Here is a 23,859-nt window from a genome sequence, read left to right as displayed (position 1 = left end):
ACAAGTGGCCGTGCCTCCGAATCTCTCTGGCTAATAAGACTAAACTTGAGTGGGATTAAAGGGGCTCCATTCAGTCCAGCTGCCTGCAGAGTTTGGATTGGTCTCCAGAGTCCCCCTGCTTTAGGAATAAGAGACACCACCACTTCCTAAACTTTTACAGCAATGCACCAACAGCTAACGAGCTATGAATCATACCTCCAGCTGGGTCACAGAACTCGCCTTACCTGTCCCCGCGGTTGTCAAACAAGCCTGTCCCTGTTGGGAGCCAAGTCCTTGGTCAGTAAATCATCACAGAGCTGCCCAGCACCAGCCCTCAGAGCAGCTGCTGCTGAAGACAAGAGCTCTATACCTTGGGTCTATAGGACTCCGGGAAGGAAAGCATCACAATGCTAATTTAAGCTCCCTAAAGAAATCAAACTGATTTTTAAAAAACATTTCAATGCCCCCTCCCTATCTGAATGGTGTTGTTCCAAGAGTGGACACACTACATGTTTGAAGCCTCATTTCAAAACAAAAAAATAGAAAAATTAACTGAGTTAATCACTAATCATCACCAATTACAGGAATATCAGTGAGATGGTAGAACACTCAGCTGCCCAGGGGGAGAGGGGTAAAACCCAGAAGACAATACTTGGAAGCAACTGCCAACAGATCCGCTGAGGCAGGTGGTAGCCGGAATGTTTGTCAAGAGAAAGGGCAGCTGATACTTGCTCCTCAGTCCCTGGCTCTGCTAAGCCAGAGCTGCCAACTTCCTCCAAACTCTCCTGCTGCTCCTACAGAACTGTTCTTAGGATCAAAGGTTTGTGGAGCACTTTGAAGACTGCAACCCCTTTAGAATCACCTCGTTGATCTCTTTCAAATCTCTGAGAACTATCTATACTGCGAAATGACTCATTCATTTCTCTTCCTTTTAAAAAAGAATCTTACCAGACTTTGGAAACAATTTTTTGGGGGGGGGATGGGTGGGGGGTGGAAACATGGTTTCTCTATGTAACCACTCTGGCTGGCCTAGTACTCTGTAGACCAGGCTGACCTCAAACTCAGAGATCTTCTTGTCTCTGACTCTGCCCCTGCCTCCAGATTGCTGGGATTAAAGGGCATGTCACACCACCACCAGCACGGTCACCACTGCCAGAAGAACAGCAACCACTTCACAGAGGAACCTGAAGCACAAGATTCAAACACCACTCAGGAACGCAAGGAACTGCTCACTGGAGATGATGTTTCCTTCTTCCGTGTGATTTCAGAGTCAGGAGAAGAATACTGTCTGTTACAGGATTTGAGTTTCTGAAGGGTAGTGGGAGTCTTTATGAAAGGGTTCAAAGTCATCTTTTCAGATACAAACTACTGTGTGTGTGCAACATAAGCCCTACCTGGTATTTAGTCCTACAACCAACACAGACACACCAGAGCATCAGTTATCCAAAGACTGAAATTTCTACACATTCAACTGTCCTGCTCAGATCTCACAGTTCAGGAAAAGAAATCCAGGAATGCATGAAACAACTGCACTGTCATCTGGACTTTAAATGAGAGGAGATGGGAGCCTGGGCATGACTTTAATTAGGCAACACAACCGCTGCAAAACAAGAAAGACAGTGGTGATGCACCTTTAATCCCAGCACTTGGAAGGCAGGGGCAGAAGGGTCTGTGAGTTCAAGGTCAGTCTAGTCTACAGAGCAAGTACCGGAACAGTCAATGACACACAGAGAAACCTTGTCTGGAAAAACAAAACCAACCAACCAACCAACCAAACAAACAAACAAACAAAAAAACAGAAAGAAAAGAGACAGTGAAAATTCTAATTGACACACAGAACTCTAAATTCTGATCTTGCTTTTCCGCACTCAGGCTTGACTGTCCCCCATAAGACACACAGACAGACATACAGACAGGACAGACCCATTCCCCCATCCCCCCATCCCCCCCCAGGTCAAACTCTGCTTTGCTGTTTAATGTGTGACCCAAGGCAAATCACTCGGTTTTCCCCAGTCTTCAGTTTCTATACCTGTGAAACGGATCAACCACACACAGACCCTGCTTCATAGATGGGTGTGCTAAAAATATATAATAAGTAAAACAAATGTTTTCACACCAATGCTGCCTCAGCAGAATGGGTACAAAACCCTTATTCCAACAAATAGAGGCACCAAGGCCACCGAGACAGGATCTGCCAGTTGTGTTTTGGTGGTCACCCACAAGCCGCTGCTCCCGTAGGGTTCTGACCAATTCTCTGTCACTCATCTTTGCATGACTGAAGTCAGAATAGTCAGCCAACGACTAGAGCCTTCCTTCTAACTGTCTAGTATGCATCTACTGGCAAGCGCCTTTAGTTCATCACACACCAAGCCCATCCTCCGGCTGTCATCCAGCACTGTGTCTACTGTATGGTGAGGAAGGTGGGGCGCCACACCTGCTCACCACCAGACCAGATAATGAGATCCTGCCAGGAACCAGACAGCTAGCATGGCTGCATTTCAATGCTTTTACATTCTTCCTTTGAAAAAGAACAGCCTACACAGTACTAATAACGGCCTGGTGGAGTGTGAGCGGGGATGGATGCTGTATGGCAGGATGTTAATAACTGCTCAAAGATGAAAACTAATATCATGGGGTTTATTCCCATAGTTCCTTACTTTGCTTATAATTGAGGTTTTCCAAATAAAGTGGCTTTCCATAAACAATACAGTACAGGGAAAAGGAGTAAAAGATCTCATAGACCAGAGGGGATGAAGCAATAGTCAAGTAGTTACTGAAACCACATTCTCGTCTTGTAGCTGACAGTATGTGATAACCACAACCATTCTCACAAGCACTATAACACACACACCCTGCCCCCTCGAAGCAATTTGGTCACCTTTTTGAAATGCAGATATGGGGGTGTTGATTTTCCTAAGAGGGCAAGCTTTACTTTTCTTCAGGTCTGGTTTGAGAAACTGGAAGGCAGAGTATCAAGAAGGCCTTAATTTTCTCAGGTCCTTATACCCAAATCCCTGTACTTTTTCTGGGCTGAGGTATACTTCCACGCTAAACCCTAAAGAAGGACTTCACAGAAAAAAAAGCTAAGACTGCACCAGTTAGGTTACTGATGCCTTTGTGGCCAGAATTAAGTAGATCAAGGCCTACGATCTTGGATCAGAAAAGGAAAAGGGCCCTAAACATAAACCCAGTGCTTCAGATTGTCTAGACCATCCATTAACACTGCCAGATCAGGTAAGACCAGCTCTGCAGGAAGAATGCACTGGACACCTAAGTCTAAGAACAATCGGTTATGACTGTGTCTTTCCTCGAGGTTACATTCCCAGGAGGAGGCAGACACACAAGCTACTCAGAGGACTAGAGAAGGGCAAAACCCAGGAGAGGCAAAATCAGAGCAATCAGAGTGGAGACAGGGAATTCTGCTGTGCTGGCAAGGGTGACACGGGACCAGGAGCCAGAAGATTCTAGACAGCACATCGGTAGAGAGGAGCCAAGCCTTTGGAGTGTGGGGGGTCCCTTTCAGAAACACACAGGTAGCAGTCTTTCACTCTACAAAAAAGCTAAGATGGAAAAGAAAACGCCAACTCTTATGAGATTTAGATTCCAATGTTTGGGGTGTTAATTAACTTTGCAGTTCTTCGGTAAATGTAAAGTTGGGGGACAACTGAAAAATAAGAATAGGATTGAGAAAAGCTTGCAAAAGCCCCAAGAAACACTTGTCCCACTTTCAGTTCAGAGGGGAAATAGGAAGAGATACACAGGCGTCCAGCACTGTGGAAATTAAAATGGTTATCCTTCACCATCCTTAATCCTGTGAAAAGTAATTATGGGTCTGTGGCACTTCACACATCAGAAAGATCAAGAGCACACCAGGTCAGCAGGAGGGCTTTTCAAAATTGATCCAGTGGAAGCCAGGAAGAATGCAGTCATGAAGACTGCTGTCAAAACTGCAGTGCACAGCACAGGTGAGCACACAGAAAAGAACCTTCTATGGGTTTTGGAGCTCCCCCAGACAGACAAGCTAGGTAAACAGAACAGTCACAGTCTGACCTCAAGAATTTCTCTCCCAAAGAAAAAGAGGCCAGCCATGAGAGATCTGTCCTTCAGCACCAGTCTCTTCTAGGCCTGCAGGAACAACCACAGAGACACTAGAAGGGAAAAACGGACCAAACAGAGCTCTTGCAGAGTTACCCTTGCAAGGACGGTGACAAAAGCCGGCGAAGCCCAGCAAAAATGGCATCTCTTTGTTTTAACTTTTAAATTACATTCATCCATTTACATGCTGTGTGTGTGTGGGGGGACATGCCTCTTGTAGAAATTCTCTCCCTGCATTGTGTAGGTTCCAGGGCTCAAAACTTAAGTTGCCAGGCATGTGCTTTCACCTACTAAGCTACCTTGCTGGTCCAAAAGTAACAACTCTTTGACACTTGTCTTAGGTAGAGTTTCTATTGCTGCAACAACACGACACAGGAAGTTGGGGAGGAAAGGGCTTATTTGGTTTACACTTCCATATGGCTGTTCACCATCAAAAGAAGTCAAGACAAGGTATAACCTGGAGACAGCAGCTGATACAGAGGTCATGGAGGGTGCTGCTTACTGGCTTGCTCCTCATGGCTTGCTTAGCCTGCTTTCTTTCCTTGCCAGTACAGGGACAGCACTACCCACAGTGGGCTGGACCGTCCCTCATCAATCACTCATTAAGAAAATGCCCTGCTGCTAGATCAGTTTCTCAACTGAGGTTCCCTCCTTTCGAATGTTGACACGCTGACATACGACTAGCCAGCACAGGTGGTTTTGTTTTCATTTCGATAGGTGCCTTTCTCAATTCTCAAACTTAGCTCTAAACCAGACCTGACTCCTGAACTCCACACATGTGCTCTACTGCTTCTTTTCCATTTCCCCTCCATGGTCTACACTCTACCTAAGACAAGTGTCAAAGAGTTGTTACTTTTGGACCAGCAAGGTAGCTTAGTAGGTGAAAGCACATGCCTGGCAACTTAAGTTTTGAGCCCTGGAACCTACACAATGCAGGGAGAGAATTTCTACAAGAGGCATGATGGGCACCTCGAACTCAGAAGCCTAACAGCACACCCTCTGGGTGTGCTACCACCCTACCCCTAGCCATCCAGCTCTGCAGAAACAAGGGCAGCTTGCCTAACACTCAAGCCTCATTCTAGCACCTATGTGTATATTTATTCATCTATTTGAGACACGATGTAGCCTAGGCTAGCCTTGGACTTACGATTCTCCTGCCTCAGCTTCCACGTGCCAGGATGCCAGCAAGAACTGCGATTACAGGAGTTTATCTATCCCACCTGGCTCCTGCTGTCATTCTGACATTCCCATTCTCCATCCTGCATCAGCAAATGTTGTTGGCTTTACCTTTAAAATACACCTAAACTTTGAGCACACTACCTCATCACCTCTCACCTGAAACACTCCAAATTCTCACTAATTTTTCTTTTAGTGGTGCAGAAGCTCCCCTTCCTGCCCCCACCCCGGAACCTTATCAAGAGCACATCAATGAGGAGCTAAGATCTAAGTCAAAGCACATCACATCTCTGCCCAAAGCCCTTCCACAACCTCCATGCCCTGCAGTGGTCCTCATCTACTGGACTCCTCCTTGGCACTCTCGACTTTCCCTGCCCCAGTCTCTGACTTCCTTGATGCTCTGCATCTGCCAGGCACACTCACTCCAACCCCGGGACCTCTCAGTCCTCTCCTACGCACAACTCTCTCCTACTACCTCAGGACACATGTCACTCGAGATGAAGCGAACCCTAGCCACCCCTTACTGCAACCACAGAGCCCACTCCAGACTTGACAGCAGAACGCCCAGCTGTTTATTCGGCAACACTTTTTGTGCCCTACCATACGGTCATCATCACGAGCATTTGTGAACAGAAACATCTCCAGGCCAGGGTGTGTTTTGTTTAGGGGCACTCAATACATCTGCCACTAAGCAGACCCCACAAGATGTGAGGTGAGACAAAGGAGCAGGTATTTGAGAATTCAAAATCCTTACAGCAGTTCAGCCCAGGGGGCTACAAAAGGCAACATGTGACCCCAGGAATGGGTTGTACAATGGTGCCAGTCAGAGAGGATAAACTGAGAAAAGGGATCACGAAGCAGGCTCCTGAGCAGTGACTGGCTACCATACAATACCGAAACTGTACAGGCTGACATAGGTGGCTGACCAAGGCCACAACGAGCTTTAAAACCAGAAATTACACATGACAGCTGAGTATGGTGGCTTACACTCAGAGGCTGAGGAATGCCATGTGTTCCAGGCCAGCCTGGGCTAGAGAGATGTTAAAACAACAAAACAGTATATACTTACTTCAAAACAAAATTTCAAAAGTCTGTTACACTACAGCGATGTGCTTCCCAAGCTTCTCCACTCCAGGAGAACTGCGGCAAATGTTAGAGAAAGGATAACAGCTAAAAACCAGTCACCCCGCAGGCTTCTCCACTGCCTACTTCCCAAGCTGACAAGTCCCCGTGTCCTAAAATTTAGATCACATACCCTCACAACAGCCTTGGAATCACCAACTCATTTGCTTAACTACTCAACACATGGCAGGCGGACGGTTCCGCTGCAGCTGTGGGAGAAGCACAAGCCAGCCAAGAGAACCACGCAGTCACACCTGGCCCAGGACAGGACCAAGACCTCCAGAGAGCAGACGGGGACCAGGGCTGTAAGGAGAAAGAGTGGTGATCAGGAAAAGACTGACTGCTCAGGTATGTGATGGCGGAAGAAAAGCGCCAGAGCGCTCTCCAGCTGGAAGCCGTGGTGGCGGAGGGCTCTCCTGACTCAGAACAAGGGTGAGTTGTGTTTACAGAACACTGAGCCTAGGTACAGTGAAAAGACCAGTGGGTGCCACCTAAGAGGGCGAACCCTCAGACTGCTGGATCCCATGATGATCTGCTCTACGTACTAATGACAGCCCGAACTCTTACCCCTCTGGAAGTGTATTTTTAGCTCAGTATGTTCCTAATCTAGTAGAAAAACTAATTTTTTCCATTAACTCCAAGATGGCATGTTCATTTCTTAACTTACTTCATCTAGCCTAATTATGATATAAAATGTGCACAGAAGCAAATTAGCATGCGAATAGTCTTTTCCTAACAGGTATATAAAAATTAAAATACAGGCTGAGAGAGATCCCAAGTACATAGAGGGCTTGCTGCTCAAGTTTACCACACATCAAGGTGGAAACAAGAACCCGCTCCACAAAACTGTTCTCTGGCATCCTCCCACGCGCAGTGGCACACATCCCAACAGACACACAACAGTAAGAAGACAGATCTTGTTCTGCACCGTGGCCCTTTACAGCCAGCCAGCAATGACTGTTCGCACTGCACAGACTTTGGCTGCATCTAGGGCAGTCACTAAAGTCAATCGGGGCTGAGCTCCAGCCCTCACACTACAGTGACAGCCAGCAGTCACACTTCCCATCTGGATGCACATTCTCTGATGGATAGATTCTGAATATAGGTCTGCTTTCCACTCTTCCCCCAAAGCAACTGCCCAGACTTCACTGTACGCATTTAAAATGTCAGGTGAAGCAGCATGCAGGGGTTCTTTGTGTTCCTGCTCTTTTGAAGATGTGAGCAGTCCTGGGCTGAGAGGCAGTGTGGCTCTCCCAGCCACTCAGTGTGTAACTGATACTCAGCTAACTGTCGCCTGAGCCCTGGACTTGAGCAAGCCAGACTTCCTGGAAACAGGTTTCCAGTTTCACCTCGGTGCCACCACGGTCCTTTAGCTCACAGTGAATCAATATCATAGAACTTATCAATGAGCTCCGTTACACAGCCTTGAAAACACTCTCTGAATAGGAGGTACAAGGCATTATGGGAACATTCATATTTTAAAAAGAAACATGATTAAGGTTCCTTGGCCAACTTCACAAAATGGGCAAGTGAAAAATAAATAAATAAATAAAAAAGGGAAAAAAAAATGGGCAAGTGACTGCGTATGGTTGTCCCCTTGGCAAAAAAAACAGTCAGAAGTTCTGATGGTCAGAGGAGCCAAGGTTTCACTCCTGTCCTGATTTCCCCCAAAGCCTCTGGCTCCTGCTGCATCTGACAGGGCTCCCTTGTGGTTGCAGCAATACAAAGGACAGCCTGCAAAGTGACTGGAGGTACTGGGTCACAGATAATGTTTCTGCTCCTGGAAAGAGCTCTCTGGGGGACAGAAACGCCCTGGTACAGTGCCACTGCGTATTGCTCTCCAAGCAACAAATCTTGATAACCTCCCTCTTCTCGGCTCTGCGCTCACACACCAGAGCGAGGCTTCACTTGGACATCTCCTTACAGACAAGGTGAGGAAACAGCACCGGGTGGGACTGGTCTCCAGCATCACCTGATGTGGCAGCCCCAACACTTCTACCAACAATCCCCAGCAATGGCGTCTCATGCTTGTGTCTCACTGTGTGGAGGTGATGTGTCAGGATCTGGCATAGGTATCTTATTTGATGTTTACTCTTTTGGGCTCAGTAGGCTTTTTGGGGGCCCCACCACCCAGCTCCCAAATAAACTACACACGGAGGCTTATTCTTAGTTATGAGTGCCCAACCTTAGCTTGGCTTGTTTCTTGCCAGCTTTCCTTAACTTAAATTATCCAATCTATCTTTGGTCTTGGGGCTTTTATCTTTCTCTATTCCTGTATACCTTTTCTTTCCTTTTTACTCCATGTCTGCCTGTGTAGCTGGGTGGCTGGCCCCTAAAGTCCTCCTCCTCTCTCATTCTCCGATCTTTTCTCCCAGAGTTCTCCTTTTATTTATCCTCTCTGCCTGCCAGCCCCGCCTATCCTTTCTCCTGCCTCGCTATTGGCCGTTCATGGCTGTTCAGCTGTTTATTAGACCATCAGGCGTTTTAGACAGGCAAAGAATCACAGCTTCACAGTTAAACAAATGCAGCACAAACAAAAGCAACACATCTTTATGCCATTAAACAAATGTTCCACAGCATAGACAAAAGTAACACACCTTAAAATAATATTCCCCAACAGGTATTACCATTGACATAGCATTATCAGTTATGCTGCTCAGTGGGGGCTGGAGAAAGCCACATCTGAATGGCACCAAGCAACTTGTAAGTGGCAACGCCAAGACCTAAATCCAAGTCTGTTCCTTAATAACAAAACACCTGAAAGCTCAGGCTGGCGGAAATGTGCCTCTCCAGGATATCCCTGAAAACAACCTTGCCTGTTTGACTGTGACATAAGCTGGCAACAAGTTCCAGCTGTAAATCTCCTAAATGAAGAAATAAAACATTGGACCATCTCATGCTGAGAACCTTTAACCCAAGCGGCACAAGCCCGGCTTCACTGTGCAGCTTCGGTCCTTCTCCTGCCTTCTCTGCCCTCAGACTGTTCAGGATGGCATCCACACAGCAGGCCTCCTTCAGCAACCCTCAGTGTCACCTGGGGTCTGTAGGGAGTGCAGGACAACAAGAAGGCCTAAAGGGAAGAGCCCCATTTTCCTTGGCTGTTCACTACCAACACTCCCAGGCTTTCCTTGGGTTGCCCACATACAAGGTCACTAAAGAACAGTGACATCAGGTTTAAGGAGTTAATTGTGCTCGGTTCTCCAAGGTGAAGATCCCACGTCACGCATCCAGAATGAACAGAAAGCAGAGCCTACTAGGGGCAGAAGAGTAAACGTGGAGTTCTGGATATGACAGGGCACACAGTGGCACCAGGCATCTGCCACAGCTCTTCCCAAGACCAATGCTGAAACCTAATTCCCACTGTACCAGTGTTAAGAGGATGGACCTTCAAGAGGTGATGGACCAAGATGGCTCCACACCCCTAAAAGGAAGAACACCTTCTCTGAGAGTGGGCATATCATAGTCTTTGCTGACTAGGATAGAGAAAGCACAGGGAATAGATGGTAAGGTAGGTAGGATTCAGAAACACTCGTTATAGGAAAGGGCAAACACAAGATAGTGATGTGAATAAAGACCTATCCACCCACCCAAATCTAGCCCATGAAAAGAAGCCATCCGCCCTCTAAAGGTGGCCAGCACTCAAGGAATCTTCTTGGAAGCCAAGGCAGGGCCCTCAGCACACCACACATGTGCCCTGATCTTAGACTCCCCAGGCTGCAGAATAAGAAGGAAGAAATAACTCTTCTTTTAAATTACCTGTTGCTGCTACAACAGCACAAAGGGACAAAGTGATAGTGTCAGTGGTAGCACTGATTTACAACTGGCTGCCAAATCCAAAAGGTGTGACCTTTACCTACTGTCCTGTCTTTTCATCAAAATCAAGAAACCTGTTACTCAGAATACAGTACCCCAAAAAAAGTCAGTTTTTTTTTTTACCTCCCATATGTGTTTGGGTGGGGAGTGGACCAGACGTATAGCTTCAGTATGAAGCTAGCAGAAGCCAGTGCAGACGAGAAAAGTTGTGAGCAAGTGAATACCACAATCTCTAAAGCCAGACTTTTCGAGTCTCCCCTGGGATTATGACTGCTAAACAGAGAATTAAAGGTGGAGGGTGAAGAGAGGAGGCAGAGGGTAGCAAAGGAACCTTAAGGGTAAGGACTGGGTAGACTCGGGACAGCCAGGCATAAAGCGCTGTGGCAACCCTTCTTCCAGACTTTAAGACTGAGTGTTAGAGGATGAGTCTCCAAGAGTATCCAAACCAACGCTGAGAGGAGAGCGGGCTCATTAACAAGTTACACATTACCAGAGGACATGTTTCTCCTGCAACTGGATCGCAGCAGAAGTACAAGGTCCGCCAGACAGAACCACAGTCAGCAGGATCCCCTAGGATGAAGCAAGAACTCAGACTGTGTTCCCTGCAGGGGCAAAGTAGTAAACCTAAAGGCAACCATGGGGAGAAAGGGAGCGCCATAGGGAGAGCTCTATGCAGGCAAACAGTCCCCAGCTTTGCTTGAACACATCTGCTTTGAAGAGGAGCCACCTTCTCCTAATGGGAGTCTCCTGCCCTGGAACTGTGAGCTAGCACTGACAGACAGCTGGCCTGCTATGTCCACGAGCTCCACACCTACAGATCCACCTTCGAAATAGCAAGAAACACAACTGCATGCTACTGAACAAGACCTTTGCCTGGTTATTATTCCGTAAACAGTACAATCCAACAACTATTTACACAGCATTTACTCTGCATTAGATGTTACAAACAATCTAGAGATGATTTAAAGGATGTGTATGGGTTTTATGCAAATTCTGTGCCATTTTTCTACTAAGAACTTGACCTGTGGATTTTTGTATCCACGGGGTCCTGGAAACAACGGCGCATGGATACCAGGAGACAAGTACATTTCCTTTCCGCAACGCTTTCTCCTCCTATCAGACAGTGCTCAAAGCAGGTTCTGTCTTCGTACTACTGAGCAGAGTCGGGTGGAAACCCTAGGCTTTTTCCCTGACTGACTCACAGTGTTCCTTCTGAGAACAAAGAGGTTATACTACCAACTTCACCATGCTCAGAAAAGGCGAGCTGTGTTTCTCTTGAGGACAATTACACCCCGTGAGTGCCAATTTTAAATAGTATCCAAAACCAACAGAAGGTGCCTTTCAAGCCCCCACTGCCTGTGTTCCCACAGTTCTACTGTCTGTCACAGGATTTCCCAAATCACAGATCCTATGAATGGCAGACATTAAAGTTACCAAACAGCATGTAGATACATGTTCGGTTGCTTCTAAATTCAGTTGTCAGAGAAAGAAACAGACAGGCAATGGCTAATATATGGTTTGCTGACAGAATGAACATTGGGTCTTTTTTTAAAAAATTTGTCTTTTGAACCAAGGCGCAAAAGCTTTTCATCTTCCCCTCTCTACATCTGCTTTCTCTGTTACCAAATGCCTTTCTCCTCCACTGTCCTTGCCACCTACGTCAAATAGAAGGCTCAGAAGTGACTTATGTGGATGACATCAGTAAATACCGCCAACAAACCAAATCATGAGCCACTGTCTGGGTCTCTAGATCAGAACACTCAGCTAAAATACTCTGCCTACTCTGCACCTCATTCTTGGGGGTTGCTTATATGGGTCCATTCCCACTCATTCACAGTCAGACATCTACAGTGTACAATTGCTCTTGCCAAGAGATGTCTCCTTAAAGGGCATGAAGAGAGCCCACATCCACCTAGTCTCGCCCTGTCCTGCACACATCAGCCACTTTCTTCCCCCAACTCAAGCAACACCACAGGCTCCAACAAGCCCCCAGGATTGACAGTGTCCTCTCTACAAATGCTTCAAAGCCTGCAGCTGCTTGCAATTCATGGCACACCTGTCTACCACAGGCTGCAAAGCTGATACATTGGTATCCCTGGCGCTCTCCATCAGGTTCAAGTTAATGGTCGCAGTACCAACTTTCTTCCACACTAGCTTACACTTTCTAGCGGCTTCAAACCCTACCTCTCTCAAACACACTTTTTCATAAAATGCTAAAATCCTTAAAACAATAACCTTTCCCAAATAGCAAATCACCCTTTCTACCTCTGTACCTTTCAGAAAAGGGATTTCCTGCTTTATCCATGCAGGTGGGATCTGCACACTGGGGAGAAATCCCGCTATTAACATCACAATAACAACATACGGAGCTGCACGAACAGGTAATAGATGAAGATGGAAGACAAATGAAGAATGAGAACAATCATTCTTTTCTTCAGCACAGACACCACAATGTCCTAAGAACAGCTTGAACATAGCTAGCCAATACACTAGCCAATACATCTGAACACCCATCCTCCCCTTTTTGGTGACTGGCTGTGCCCACAGATACTAACTCTGAAGGGAAAATAAGATCCAACTCTTTACGACTGGTACTCATCTAGAGAGCACTCAACTCACTACATAAATGAAACGCCCTGAACAAATATTGAATCAGGGTCTATATTTTAAGGCCCAGTGCTAGCTTCTGGGAACAGAGAAGAGACAGAGGTCCTTCCCTCGAGGAACTTTCGATTAAACACACAAGCACAAATGAAGAACTGAGTGCCGTGTGCAAAAGTGTGTCAGTCACTTTTGGTTGCTATGACAGGTACTGGGGTGGGTTGACTTTAGCTCATGGTTTCAAAGCCTTCAGTCCATCCAAGCTCAGCTGACTCTGTTGCTTTTAGGCCTGTGGCAGGAAAAATACTAAGAAAGAAAGGAATGGGAGGGGAGAGCTGTCCCCACCCACCCACCACACCCACCGCAGTCAGGAAACAGGGAGTAGAGAGGAAGGGGCCACAATGGTGAAACAATTCCTCCTCCAATCAGGTCCCGCTTCTAGGTTCCCCATCTCCGAACAGTCCATTTGACTAAGAACTACCAACAGATCCATCTGTTGGCTAAGTCGGGCCTTTATAGTCCCATCACTTCTCCCAAGACTCTACTGAACATCATACTGCGAACCAGGCCTTCAACACATGAGCCACAAGATGGGGAAACAAATAATCTCCTAATATCCAAGTAGGATCCAATTAGGATCAATACTTGTCCCTCTCCCCCACCCGAGACAGGGTTTCTCTGTAGCTTTGGAGCCTGTCCTGGAACTCACTTTGTAGACCAGGCTGACATCGAACTTGCAGAGATTCACCTGCCTCTGCCTCTTCCCGAGTGCTGGGATTAAAGACGTGCACCATGCACCACCACACCGGCAGATCAATTCTCCTACCATGAAGGGTACATTCAAAATGCCAGCCACGCGCTCAGGAAGGGCATGTCCTGTGCCTGGGACTCGGGGGCTGCCTATAGCTCTGAGTCAAACAAGTTATTTTTCAGAAAATAATCTACAGACAGAACAGACAACTCAGAGGAAGTGTTCCAGTCAGTAGCTGTGACCTCTGATTAACTGAGACGTTGGGTGTGGAAGAGGGGTTCTGAACCGACCCAGAAGAACTGGCACTGGGAGGGGATGATGTCCTTTCACGGCAATGACATCAACAGCTGGGAAGGCGCAGAAATGGACTGAAGGGTCACAGAGAGTAAGACAGAAAAGACAACAATCTAGGCTAAAGGAAGGGGGTCTTTAGACCTAGAGGAAGCCTCGTCAGCCTCAGAATCAGGCATCACCTAGATCACAATAAGCCAGACTCACACATCTGAGAAATCCAATGACTACAAAACCAGGGTGGAAGAGCCCTGCGGTATCAGTCAGGAGACTTGCTGGTTGGCTGTGAGATTATTCTTCTGTCAAGGTGGGGTGGGCGGATGGAAGCAGCACCCCACTGGCGCTGGGAAATACTCTCAACACTGCACACCCAGCACTTTTTTTTAAAAGTCAAATAAAACAGAACACATTCTGCTATGCAAAGCACCCACTTGGGGATGGGGTTGTTTTGTGAAACATTTGGTTCAGATATGCAGCCACGAATGAACGTGTTTGCAGAAGCATGATCAAGATGTAGAACAAGCCTCCTACTGTAGGCAGTCTAAAGGCTGGGAAAGCACCGGACAAGAGGATTTGTGAGGTGTCTTCAGATTCTAAGACTCTGGGGACCAGGGGTGGGTAGGTGTTTCACCTGTAAAACCAGCACTTGTGAAGTAGAGGCAGGAAGTGATGGCCAGTCTCAGCTACATTGTGAGTTTGAGGTCAGCCTATGATTCACAAGTCCCTGTCTCCAAAAAGTTTAAGAAACTGAAAATTAACAAAAAAATTCACTTATTTTAGATATGAGTTCTAGTATAACATTCAATAACCCACAAGCAAAATTTAGAGCTATCGCTAGGTAATTCAAATTTTAACTTACCCCCAAACAATGCTTCTTATATTCAACAGACTGCAGAAGGTAACTACACCTCACCCATGTGGTAAGACAGACACATACACACATTCAGAGTGATGGAGCAACCCTATAAAAGGCTTTCATTTCCATAAAGACAGGCCCACATAGGAGGAATGTTCTGTAAGAATTTTTATAGAAATTCCAAACATCTAGTACCAAAATTTATTTTTAATACCTACACTACAGCAGATTCTAGTAGTTCAAGATTGTGCGACATGTGCTTTTTAAAAATAACTTTAAAAAAAAAACTGTGTATATAGTGTGTGGGTACAATTACTGAGGTGACAGGACAGCCTGGGAGAGCCAGTTCTCTCCTTCTGCCTTCAAATTCCACGAAGAAACACTGGACAGCAGGTTTGCCTTGCAAAGCACCCTCCACTCGCTGAGCCATCCGACTAGCCCACATACTTTTTCCAGGCTGGGTCTTACTGTAGTCCTGGCCAACCTATAACTCACCACGTAGCTCAGGCTAGCCCCTGCCTCCTGAGTGCTGTGGCATATCACACACCACCACTCCCTGCTTGTGACGCATGCTTTCGAAAGCCTTTCTTAGAACAGGTGGCATGTAACGACTTGTGGATTCTCAGCCAGACCTCAGGACATCTGGGGCCTCATCTACCTACATCGTTTTCCAAAAGCTATGCTCCAGTTGAGGGTATCTCCAAGACCTCAGAAGAACTTGAGCAAGAAGCACAGAGTGAATACTAAGTACTTCTCTGTTATACAAGCCATTTCCCCAACAAGCACAAGGGAAAATTTATGAACATGTGTGCAACTAAAATCATTACTATTGGCCATTCACTTGAGTCCAGCAAATAGGACTTTTCATGAGAACTATACAAAGGTCTCTAACAACAACAGTGCCTATTGCCCTAACTCTGGAGAGTCGTTCCTCTAAAGAAATTCAAGTCATTACGGACAGGACCTCAGGTACGGCTGCCACCTGTGCTATAGGGATTACGTGGGAAAGGTCATAAGCACCCAACAGGACGGCACTTGACTCTCCCACAAACCAAACGTTTGTCTAAGTTAAGAGTACAACTCATGCGTTTTTCTTTTTTTCTTCTTTTCCCCCACCTGGTCTGTCAGACTATGACAATTTATGCCTGGCATGTAAAAGACCCTCAAAAAACACTTTCCAGTTCTCTGAACGCTAACTCAAGGTCAACAGATTCCCTCAGGCCTATGAGACATCCTGTGCTACTGGGGGGGCTTTGGGAAGGTGCCAACACGGCGAACTTCCTGATCTCCTGGTGCCAGCTAACTCTGCCCCACCAGGAGGCAAAGTCCTCGCCACACCCGACCCTCCCCTGCCTTAATGGCAGTTCAGGCGCCGCCCCGGGATACTTTCTACTCGGGAAGTCTTTTAGAGGTCAACGTCTCGCCCCTGCTTTCACAGGCACTGGAAACCCCAAGGTCACTTCCACCAGACCTTCGGGGTCTGAGAGTAGTTCATCACACAACTCAACCCAAACCAAGTTGGTTTCGCCCGTACGTTAGCACCCCCACGGCGGCCACGTGCGTTTAACCGGAGCCACAAAGACTCCAGGCCGCGCGGGCCAGTTAAGTCTGAGCTCTCCAGCCCCGAGTGCTGGCCATCCCGAGCGAATGCAACGATCCGAAAGCTCAAGCCCGCACCCCACCCGCGGCTCGGGGCTCACCGGGTGCGCAGCGCCTGCCACGCGGCGTCGATGTCGGCATAGAGGTTCTTCTCAGAGGGCTTGCCGGAGCTCACGCCGTAGCCCGAGTAGTCGTAGGAGAAGATGTTGCAGTTGATGCGCGAGCCCAGGCCGATGTAGAAGCTACACATCTGGCCCAAGTCCACGGCGTTGCCGTGCGAGAAGAGCAACGTGTAGCGGCTGGAGGGCGCGCAGCGCACGAACATGCACCCCAGCCGGTTGTCGCGAGCGGTGCGGGAGAAGAAGACCTCGACGGCGTCCAGTTCGCGCTGCGAGTACTGCCAGTCGGCGCGCTCGCTCAGGTGCAGGCTGCACGCACCGGGGCCCGCGCCCTCCTCGGCCGGGGCGGGCTGAGCCGCCGGGGCGGGCGCGGGGGTCGCAGCCGGCGCGGGCGCGCGCTGCTCGGGCGCCAGCACCGTGTAGGTGGGTTCGGGCGGCAGGAAGGCCAGCTTGGCGGCGATGCGGCTCGGACAAGGCGGGCAGCAGAAGAGCCAGCACAGCTCGCCCAGCGAGAAGCCGTTCATCCTGGGGCCGGGCTCGGGCATCGGGGCGGCCTGGAGCCCGCCGCGGGCGGGAGGGAAGCGCAGAGAGCGCCGAAGGAGCGCGCGCCTGGAGCGGGAGGCCGGCCGAGGAGGCGGAGAGACCAGGGGCGGGGCCAGGAAGGCGCTACGCGGCGAGCGGGGCGGGTCAGCAGCGGCCCCGCCGCCCCGGCGAGGCGCGGATGGCCGGGGCTTGCGCGAGGCACACAAAGCCGGCGGCGGCGGCCATGGCCCGCTCGAGCGCGCCGCCCCGCCCCCGCACGCTGCCGCCACTTCCGGGTTACCGCGCGGCGCGCCCCCACAGGTGGGCGGGGCTATCCCTCCGAACGGACGCCCTAGTCTGAAGCGAGACTCCCCCATCTGGGCGGAACTCCCGCCTCTGGGCGGGGATTAGCGCATCTGGGCGGGGCCACTCGTTGGAAGGAACCCCCGGTCTGGAGCGAGGATCCTGGATGGGGCGGGGCTCTCGCGTCTGGGGCGGGGCTCCTCTTGTCAGGGGCGGGGCTCTGGAGGTAAGGGGGCGGGGACGGTTGGGATTGTCCTGGAATGAAAGGCGGTGTGCAGGTACCTGCGGATTCGGTTCTCCAAAACCAACTTCTGCCCCGGCAGGGGTTATTGGGAATTTATGGAAAAGAAAATTATTGGGAAAGAGAATTGAATGAATTAAAAATACCTTGCTCTCGTCTGTTCATCACTACTTTTTTTTCTCTCTCTTTTGGTTGTTTGAGACAGCCTAGGCTGATTTAGAACTCATGATGCTCCTTGCCTCCGCCACCAAGTGCTAAGATTCCAGACTTTTTGAACAGCCTCTACCATACGAGTGCCGGACCATCTCGTGCCTATTCACGTGTTGCAGGTGGCTGTCGTCTGTGTAGCTGCGCCAGTCTTTCTGTGCCCACTATTACAGCATAGCCTGGTGGTTTTTACAACAAATGATGTTGATGGGGTCCTTGCTCCACACCCCACACACCTTACATCAGCCCCTGTGGTGCCAACTGGATACCCTGTATCTATCTTTTATGATTGTCAGTTTCTTTCATATTGTTTTGGCGCCAGTTTTAATCATGAAAGACAGCAACAGTTTTAATCCACTGTGATCTTTAATCCACTGTGATCTTGGCAATCAGCTTCAGGTGGTTTTCCAAATATAACGCTCAGGGCCTTTGAAGCCATGTGAACCGTGGTGTCCAGCTGGCAGAGCCTCTGCCCTTCCCCCATGGGCTTTGGCATCAGGCTTTCCTTTCCGGAACAGAGAAGAGGGCATCCCAGGCTACCTACAATGCAATCAGAGCCCCAGTGGGCAGTCACCACTCCAGACCTGTTTCCCTCGCAGAAGGCCCAAGAAGGACCACACTTTTTTTTTTTAATTTTGAGCACTATAAACTAATTTATCAGTACCAACTTGTAGTGACCTGACTGAGTTTCAAAAGGCCATGTCTTTACTAAATCAAGTGTTAGATGTGTTTGAATTATCAAACTGTTCGCAAACCCTGCCCAGAAAGCCTCTTCAAGTTTGCTGGGCGAGACTGTTTTCCCCTAGGCAGGCTTTAGTTTCTGGCCTTGAGTTTCGTTTTTCCCAAAAACTTTATGAGTGGTTACATGTTGTTATATTTTGCCTCTTTGTTTCTTGTATTCTGTAACTATGTGGGTGGTGTTTTTCATGCTGTTATACCCGCTGGTCAGGTGCCAGAGCTACAAAAGATAAGACAATGTCTGCCGTGGTCAGGATGCTCAGAGAAGATTAAAAACCGCTTTGCGTATGCATTAAAGAAACTATTAACTCAGAAATGATGACAGGGTAATCAGAAGTTCAAGGTCATCCTCAACTACATAGTGAGCTGAGGCCAAACTGGACAATGAGACCCTGTCTCAAATACATACATACATACATACTCAAATACATACATATGTACGTACGTACATACATACTCAAATACATGCATACATAGCCAAATACATACATACGTACGTACATACATACATACTCAAATACATGCATACATACATACATACATACATACATACATAGTGGGTTTGGAGGATAGAACTCAGGTCATCAGACTTGATACCACGCAGTTTTACTCACTGAGCCAGCTTATAGCCTGAGGCAATGGTTTCAGGTCCCAACCTGTTGGCGGTATTTCTGTGAGGAATAGACGTGTAGTACATTGCATGCTAATCTACTGCAGAACAAGAATAGAGGACTCTGAGAAGTGAGAAGAAAAGTATCCACTACTTGTTGAATCTTTCTCCAGCACCGCTCCTCCCACGTTAGAATGGACAAGAACAGAGGTCTTGAAAGGTCACCCAAGGATTCCTAAGTCCACATCTTTGTGCCGCCATTGGAAAGGACAGCAATCACATTCCAGATGTCCTGGTAGCAGTCCTCAGACTGTTGGGCTACTTCAAGTTGTTTATTTGGTTTAGTCTCCATCTCTTTCCGAAAGGGATTTGTGCAATATGATTTGGTACATTACCGATAACTAAATACAGAGTGAGGTTTCCTGGAAAAATAAGCTCTATCATATTTATGTGACTATTAAACTTAACCCCTTACATTATGTACCATAGAGAGCAAGCCTGCTCGCCCATACTATGTAGAGGAGAGACTAGAGTTTGTGCGACCCTCCAAGATGATATGTTCTGCCCAGGGACTGACAGGCTCAGCATCTCAGAACATTTGGCATGTGAAAAAAACCTTCAACAAACACTTTGCAGCTCTTTGGATGCTACCCACTCTGTACCGTCATCTTTAGATATGGACATCTGCAGGCACCATCTTCAGGTACGAACATCCGCAGGTGATACAGTGTGTGCCTATTGAGCTGGGGTTTAACGCCTACCACAGAGAAGTGCTATGCCCTATAAGATGCAAGGGCCGGGGTTAACTGCTGTCCAGTTTGACCTTAAAGAACTCCCGTGTGATTCTTAATGTTCTAGCAGAGTGAGATCTATCTAACTTTGAATTCGAATCAGCAAATGTATTTGTTGGGTGTCTAGCATGAGTCAGTCAATGAATTGACCTGGGACACGTGAAGGAAAAAGTTCCTGCCACAGTCAAGCATAAGGATTGTCAATGTCGCTGAAACAGCTCTATCCCCACCCACCAGCTGGGGCTAACAAGCTCAACAACGCTCCATGGAGCTGAAAGGCATTGGTTTCTACTACTTGATAATAGAGGCATTTACATGTTTGACATTATCTTTCATATTGGTCTTCTACATGCTACGTTGCTGAAGATTGACTTAATTTATAAATACAAAGCCATATTAATATGGAAAAAATGATCCATGTGTTATGACCAGAAGAGAAGGCTGGACACACATGCTTAGAAACTAACCTGTGAACTATAGAGATGGCTTGGCCTTTAGAGCATGCGCTGCCCTCACAGAGGCCGAGTCCAGTTCCCAGCACCACATGCAGTAATGTGCACACATGCACACAATTAAAAGTAATAGAAAAAAATCTTTAAACTACATAACCTGTCTCATCTGTCAAGGTGGAATCAGACACACTGTCCTGTTTCTTGCTTTTGTTCATTCTGATGCCAGAGACTGAAGTCAGGGACCGGGAGCCAAGTGGATTCTGTCCATCATTGTTCTCCCTATGACAAGCATAGATGACAGAGTTTCGAAAACGTTATGCTGCTAGTGAAGGAATGATTTGGTTAATAACTCTATAGACCAAGCCTGTTCCTTTTGGTGTGAACAGTATTAATACAATGTGGCCTGGAGGAAGATCAAAGTGACCCACACTTCTGCTAACATGACACTTATTGGCCAGTGTCCATGTGCTCTGTGACTTAGCTGTGCAGCCACCCCACCTTTCTTGAAGGCAAAGCCCAGATTTTGTCCTCAGTAACAAGGTTTACAAGGAAGACAGTCACCCAGCCTCCCTTTATATAAGCAGAGTCACGTGACCTGACTCCGCCCAGGAGTATCAAACATTCTGGCCATCTTCCAGAAATACAAATACATTCTTTCTTTTCAGGACCGGTGAGCAACTAGGAGTGAGATTATCTGGTAGGTAGACAGACGAAAGAGAGAAACCACAGCTAGGTAATAAAGATGGAGAACTTCCAAGGTGGCTGGCTTCTTCTTTATCCTCCTCTGGCATATTAAAGATTTAAAGGTCTTTCTCCTGCCCGCAGGCCCTCTGCAGAGGGACTGGCCCGACAAGTTCCAGGTTGGATCAGGTTATGTTACACAACAGTTGTGGGCCAACCATCCTATCTTTCTCCAAACAGACCAACCCTAAATCAGGGAGGAAACCTCTCCAGTCTTAAGAAAAAAAAAAAAAAAAAAACCAACCCTCTAGAGGAGACTAGATTTCTCAGCTTTCTGAGCCCCCCTCTGCTTTGCCGAGGGTCTTTTTCTTTGTGTTTCTGCTACATGAATGTTTCCTCACCCCAATAAACACCTTTCTTCAACTGTTGATTTTATGTTTTATTTTAAGCTCCTGTTAGCTGTCTCATTCTTTTCCTGCTGTCTGTGGATCTGAATGTAGAACCCTTAACTTTTCCAGCATCATGTCTGCCTGTATGCCACCATGCTCCCCACCATGATGATAATAGACTAAACCTCTGAACTGTAAGCCAGGCCCAATTAAATGCTTTCTTTGATAAGAGTTGCCATGGTCATGGTGTCTCTTCCCAGCAATGGAATACTATTGAAGACGGAGGTGGTCTCCTTAACACACTTTCAAAAGAAGTAAGCCCCTCCCAGCAAAGAGTATATCAGGCCCTGAGAAGGATAAAGGGGAGGAGATTGACCCAATTTTTCACCAGTTTCCAGGACCAAGTTGCTCAGAATCTCCTTAAGAGTTCTATTCACCCTTTCTATCTGGCCTGAGTTTTGTGACCTATATAAACAGTATAATTTCTAATTAATACTTAATACGTTTGTCAGATTTTGAGACACTTTGGTCATGAAGGCCAAGCCAATGTTGAACCCCAGAGCTAGGGGCAATCCAAATGTAGAAATTCCTTAGTCACTATTGGAGCAGTCTCTTTTTCAGGTGGGGTAGGCTTCCACCCATGCTGAGAAGATGTCTACAAACACCAGCAAATATTTATAGGCAGAAACAGTAGGGCAGATTCCAGTAAAGTCACCTCGCAACGTTCCCCCTACATGGTTTCCTCAAGCCTGGATCCCTTGTGAGGTTTACCTGAGCACAGACGGCACAAACTAAAAGTGGTGTTTTTACACCACTTAAATACCTGGGCCTGAGGAGTTCAGCAGTGGCATCTGCAGCTCCGAAGTAAGCTGCTTGGTGAATATCTGTAACCGGTTGCCTTCTCAGACTCATGGGAAGCATGGGTCTGTCTGCATCTGGCAGCATCTACCAGCATCCTTGCTTTTCCTGCGTGGCCAGTCTTGTTTCTCTGTCTGTCTCACCCTGGGGTGCATTCCAGGTAGTCCAGTAAACTGGGCCCCAGCGGGGCCACCAAGACTTGGAGAGGACCCACTGGCTGTAGGGCCACTTCCCCAGGAACCAAGTCAGCCATACTGTCGCTTCTGGCAGAATCACCTTTCAGGTGCCCTTTGCAATGGATGCCCTCTCGTGTAACCAGATAGCTTCCAGGAGGACTAAGATTTCTTCTCTATTTTTGACTTCTTTTCCTGTAGAGAGCCCATGGCCACGGGCTGTGGAGAGAGCATGTCGGCTGTCAGTATATACGGTCATAACCCTGTCTTTCCCCTAGCAGAGAACTTTAATCAAAGTCCAAAGCTTGGCTTCTTGAGCTGAAGGTCCCCTGATTAAAGATTGTACCCAGATAATCTTACCTTGAGTCACCTCTGCTGCCCCTGCATACCTGATCCTGTTTGGGGGCAAAACTGCTCCCGTCTGTGACAAATACCTCATCTGTTATCACCAACATGACACCAGTTAGATCAGGCCTGACAGACTGGACCAGGTCGGTCACCTCAAGACACTCATGCAGTGGACCCTTGGGGCTATATTTAACAGGAGCCTGGCAGGGTTGAGGGCTAACATCTTGTGACCAAATACAGGGTTCATCCGGAAGCAGGGCTTGGCGTTGGGACACCCAGGCATTAGAAACCCCAGCCTTAGAGAGGGGCTTTAGCATCTCTCAGGTGCTCCCCTCAAGAAGACCTCAACAGAGTGCGGGGCTGTCAGGAACAGTTCATGATCTAAAGTTAATTTGACAGCTCTTTGTACCAGCAGGGCAGTGGCAGCTGTGGCTTTTGCACATACTGGCCATGCAGCTGTGACCAGATTAAGTCTCTTAAGCAGATATGCCACTAGTCTTTTAGAGGGTCCCAGGGCTTGCGTGAGGACCCCTAGGCAATGCCTCTGATCTTATCTTTGTACAAGTATCATGACTTAGTAATGTCTGGGAGAGCCAGGACTGGTGTGGACGGCAGGACTTTTTTTCGAGGCCTTGAAGATGCACTGCCCAGTCTCCGGCCATTCCAAAGACTGTGTGGCCTGGTGCTGGCAACTCAGCAAGTCCCACCACCCATTGCTGCCAGCGTCCAGCTGCCTCGAGGAATTCCTATACTTGTTTTTTCGGTGGTGGCAGCATGGGGAGTGGATTGCAGGATAGCTGAAACACAGTCGTGGGAAACCATCCACCTTACTTTCTCTAGACTGTAGCCTAGGCGTGTGGCCAAAGGAACACACGACTGAAAATTCTTAACTGAGATTTGGTACCTCAGGGCTTGGAGGGCCTCTGAAAGGCCTTCTGTCAGCTGTCCACATTCTTCCTCAGTGGTTGGAGCTCTGAGGAGGCTAGCTACACACTGGAGCAGGGTGCTTTGTGGATATTTTTGACTAAATTCCATCAGTTCTACACTCAGGGCCCTAGCAAATGATGCTGGCGAGTCCCTGAACCCCTTCTTCCGGTCTGTTTCCCCCATTTCCTCTCTTGTTTGCCTCCCCAGGGGAACAATC

General features: G+C 47.8%; 1 protein-coding gene across 1 annotated transcript in view; it reads right to left on the bottom strand.

The window, feature by feature from the left end:
• Abhd17c (abhydrolase domain containing 17C, depalmitoylase) overlaps window positions 1-17,201 on the bottom strand; it is a 40,139-nt gene extending 22,938 nt beyond the window's left edge. Inside the window, exon 1 of the mRNA XM_057756568.1 lies at window positions 16,385-17,201. Within this exon, the coding sequence (XP_057612551.1) occupies window positions 16,385-16,947 (563 nt within the window). The 5' untranslated portion in view covers window positions 16,948-17,201. The remainder of the gene's footprint in view (window positions 1-16,384) is intronic.
• Between the last annotated feature and the right edge of the window lie 6,658 nt (window positions 17,202-23,859).

Source organism: Chionomys nivalis, chromosome 23, assembly GCF_950005125.1.
Source record: "Chionomys nivalis chromosome 23, mChiNiv1.1, whole genome shotgun sequence".
NCBI lineage: Eukaryota > Metazoa > Chordata > Mammalia > Rodentia > Cricetidae > Chionomys > Chionomys nivalis.
Note: the sequence above shows the minus strand (reverse complement) of the source record. Positions and strands in the feature narration are given on the sequence as shown.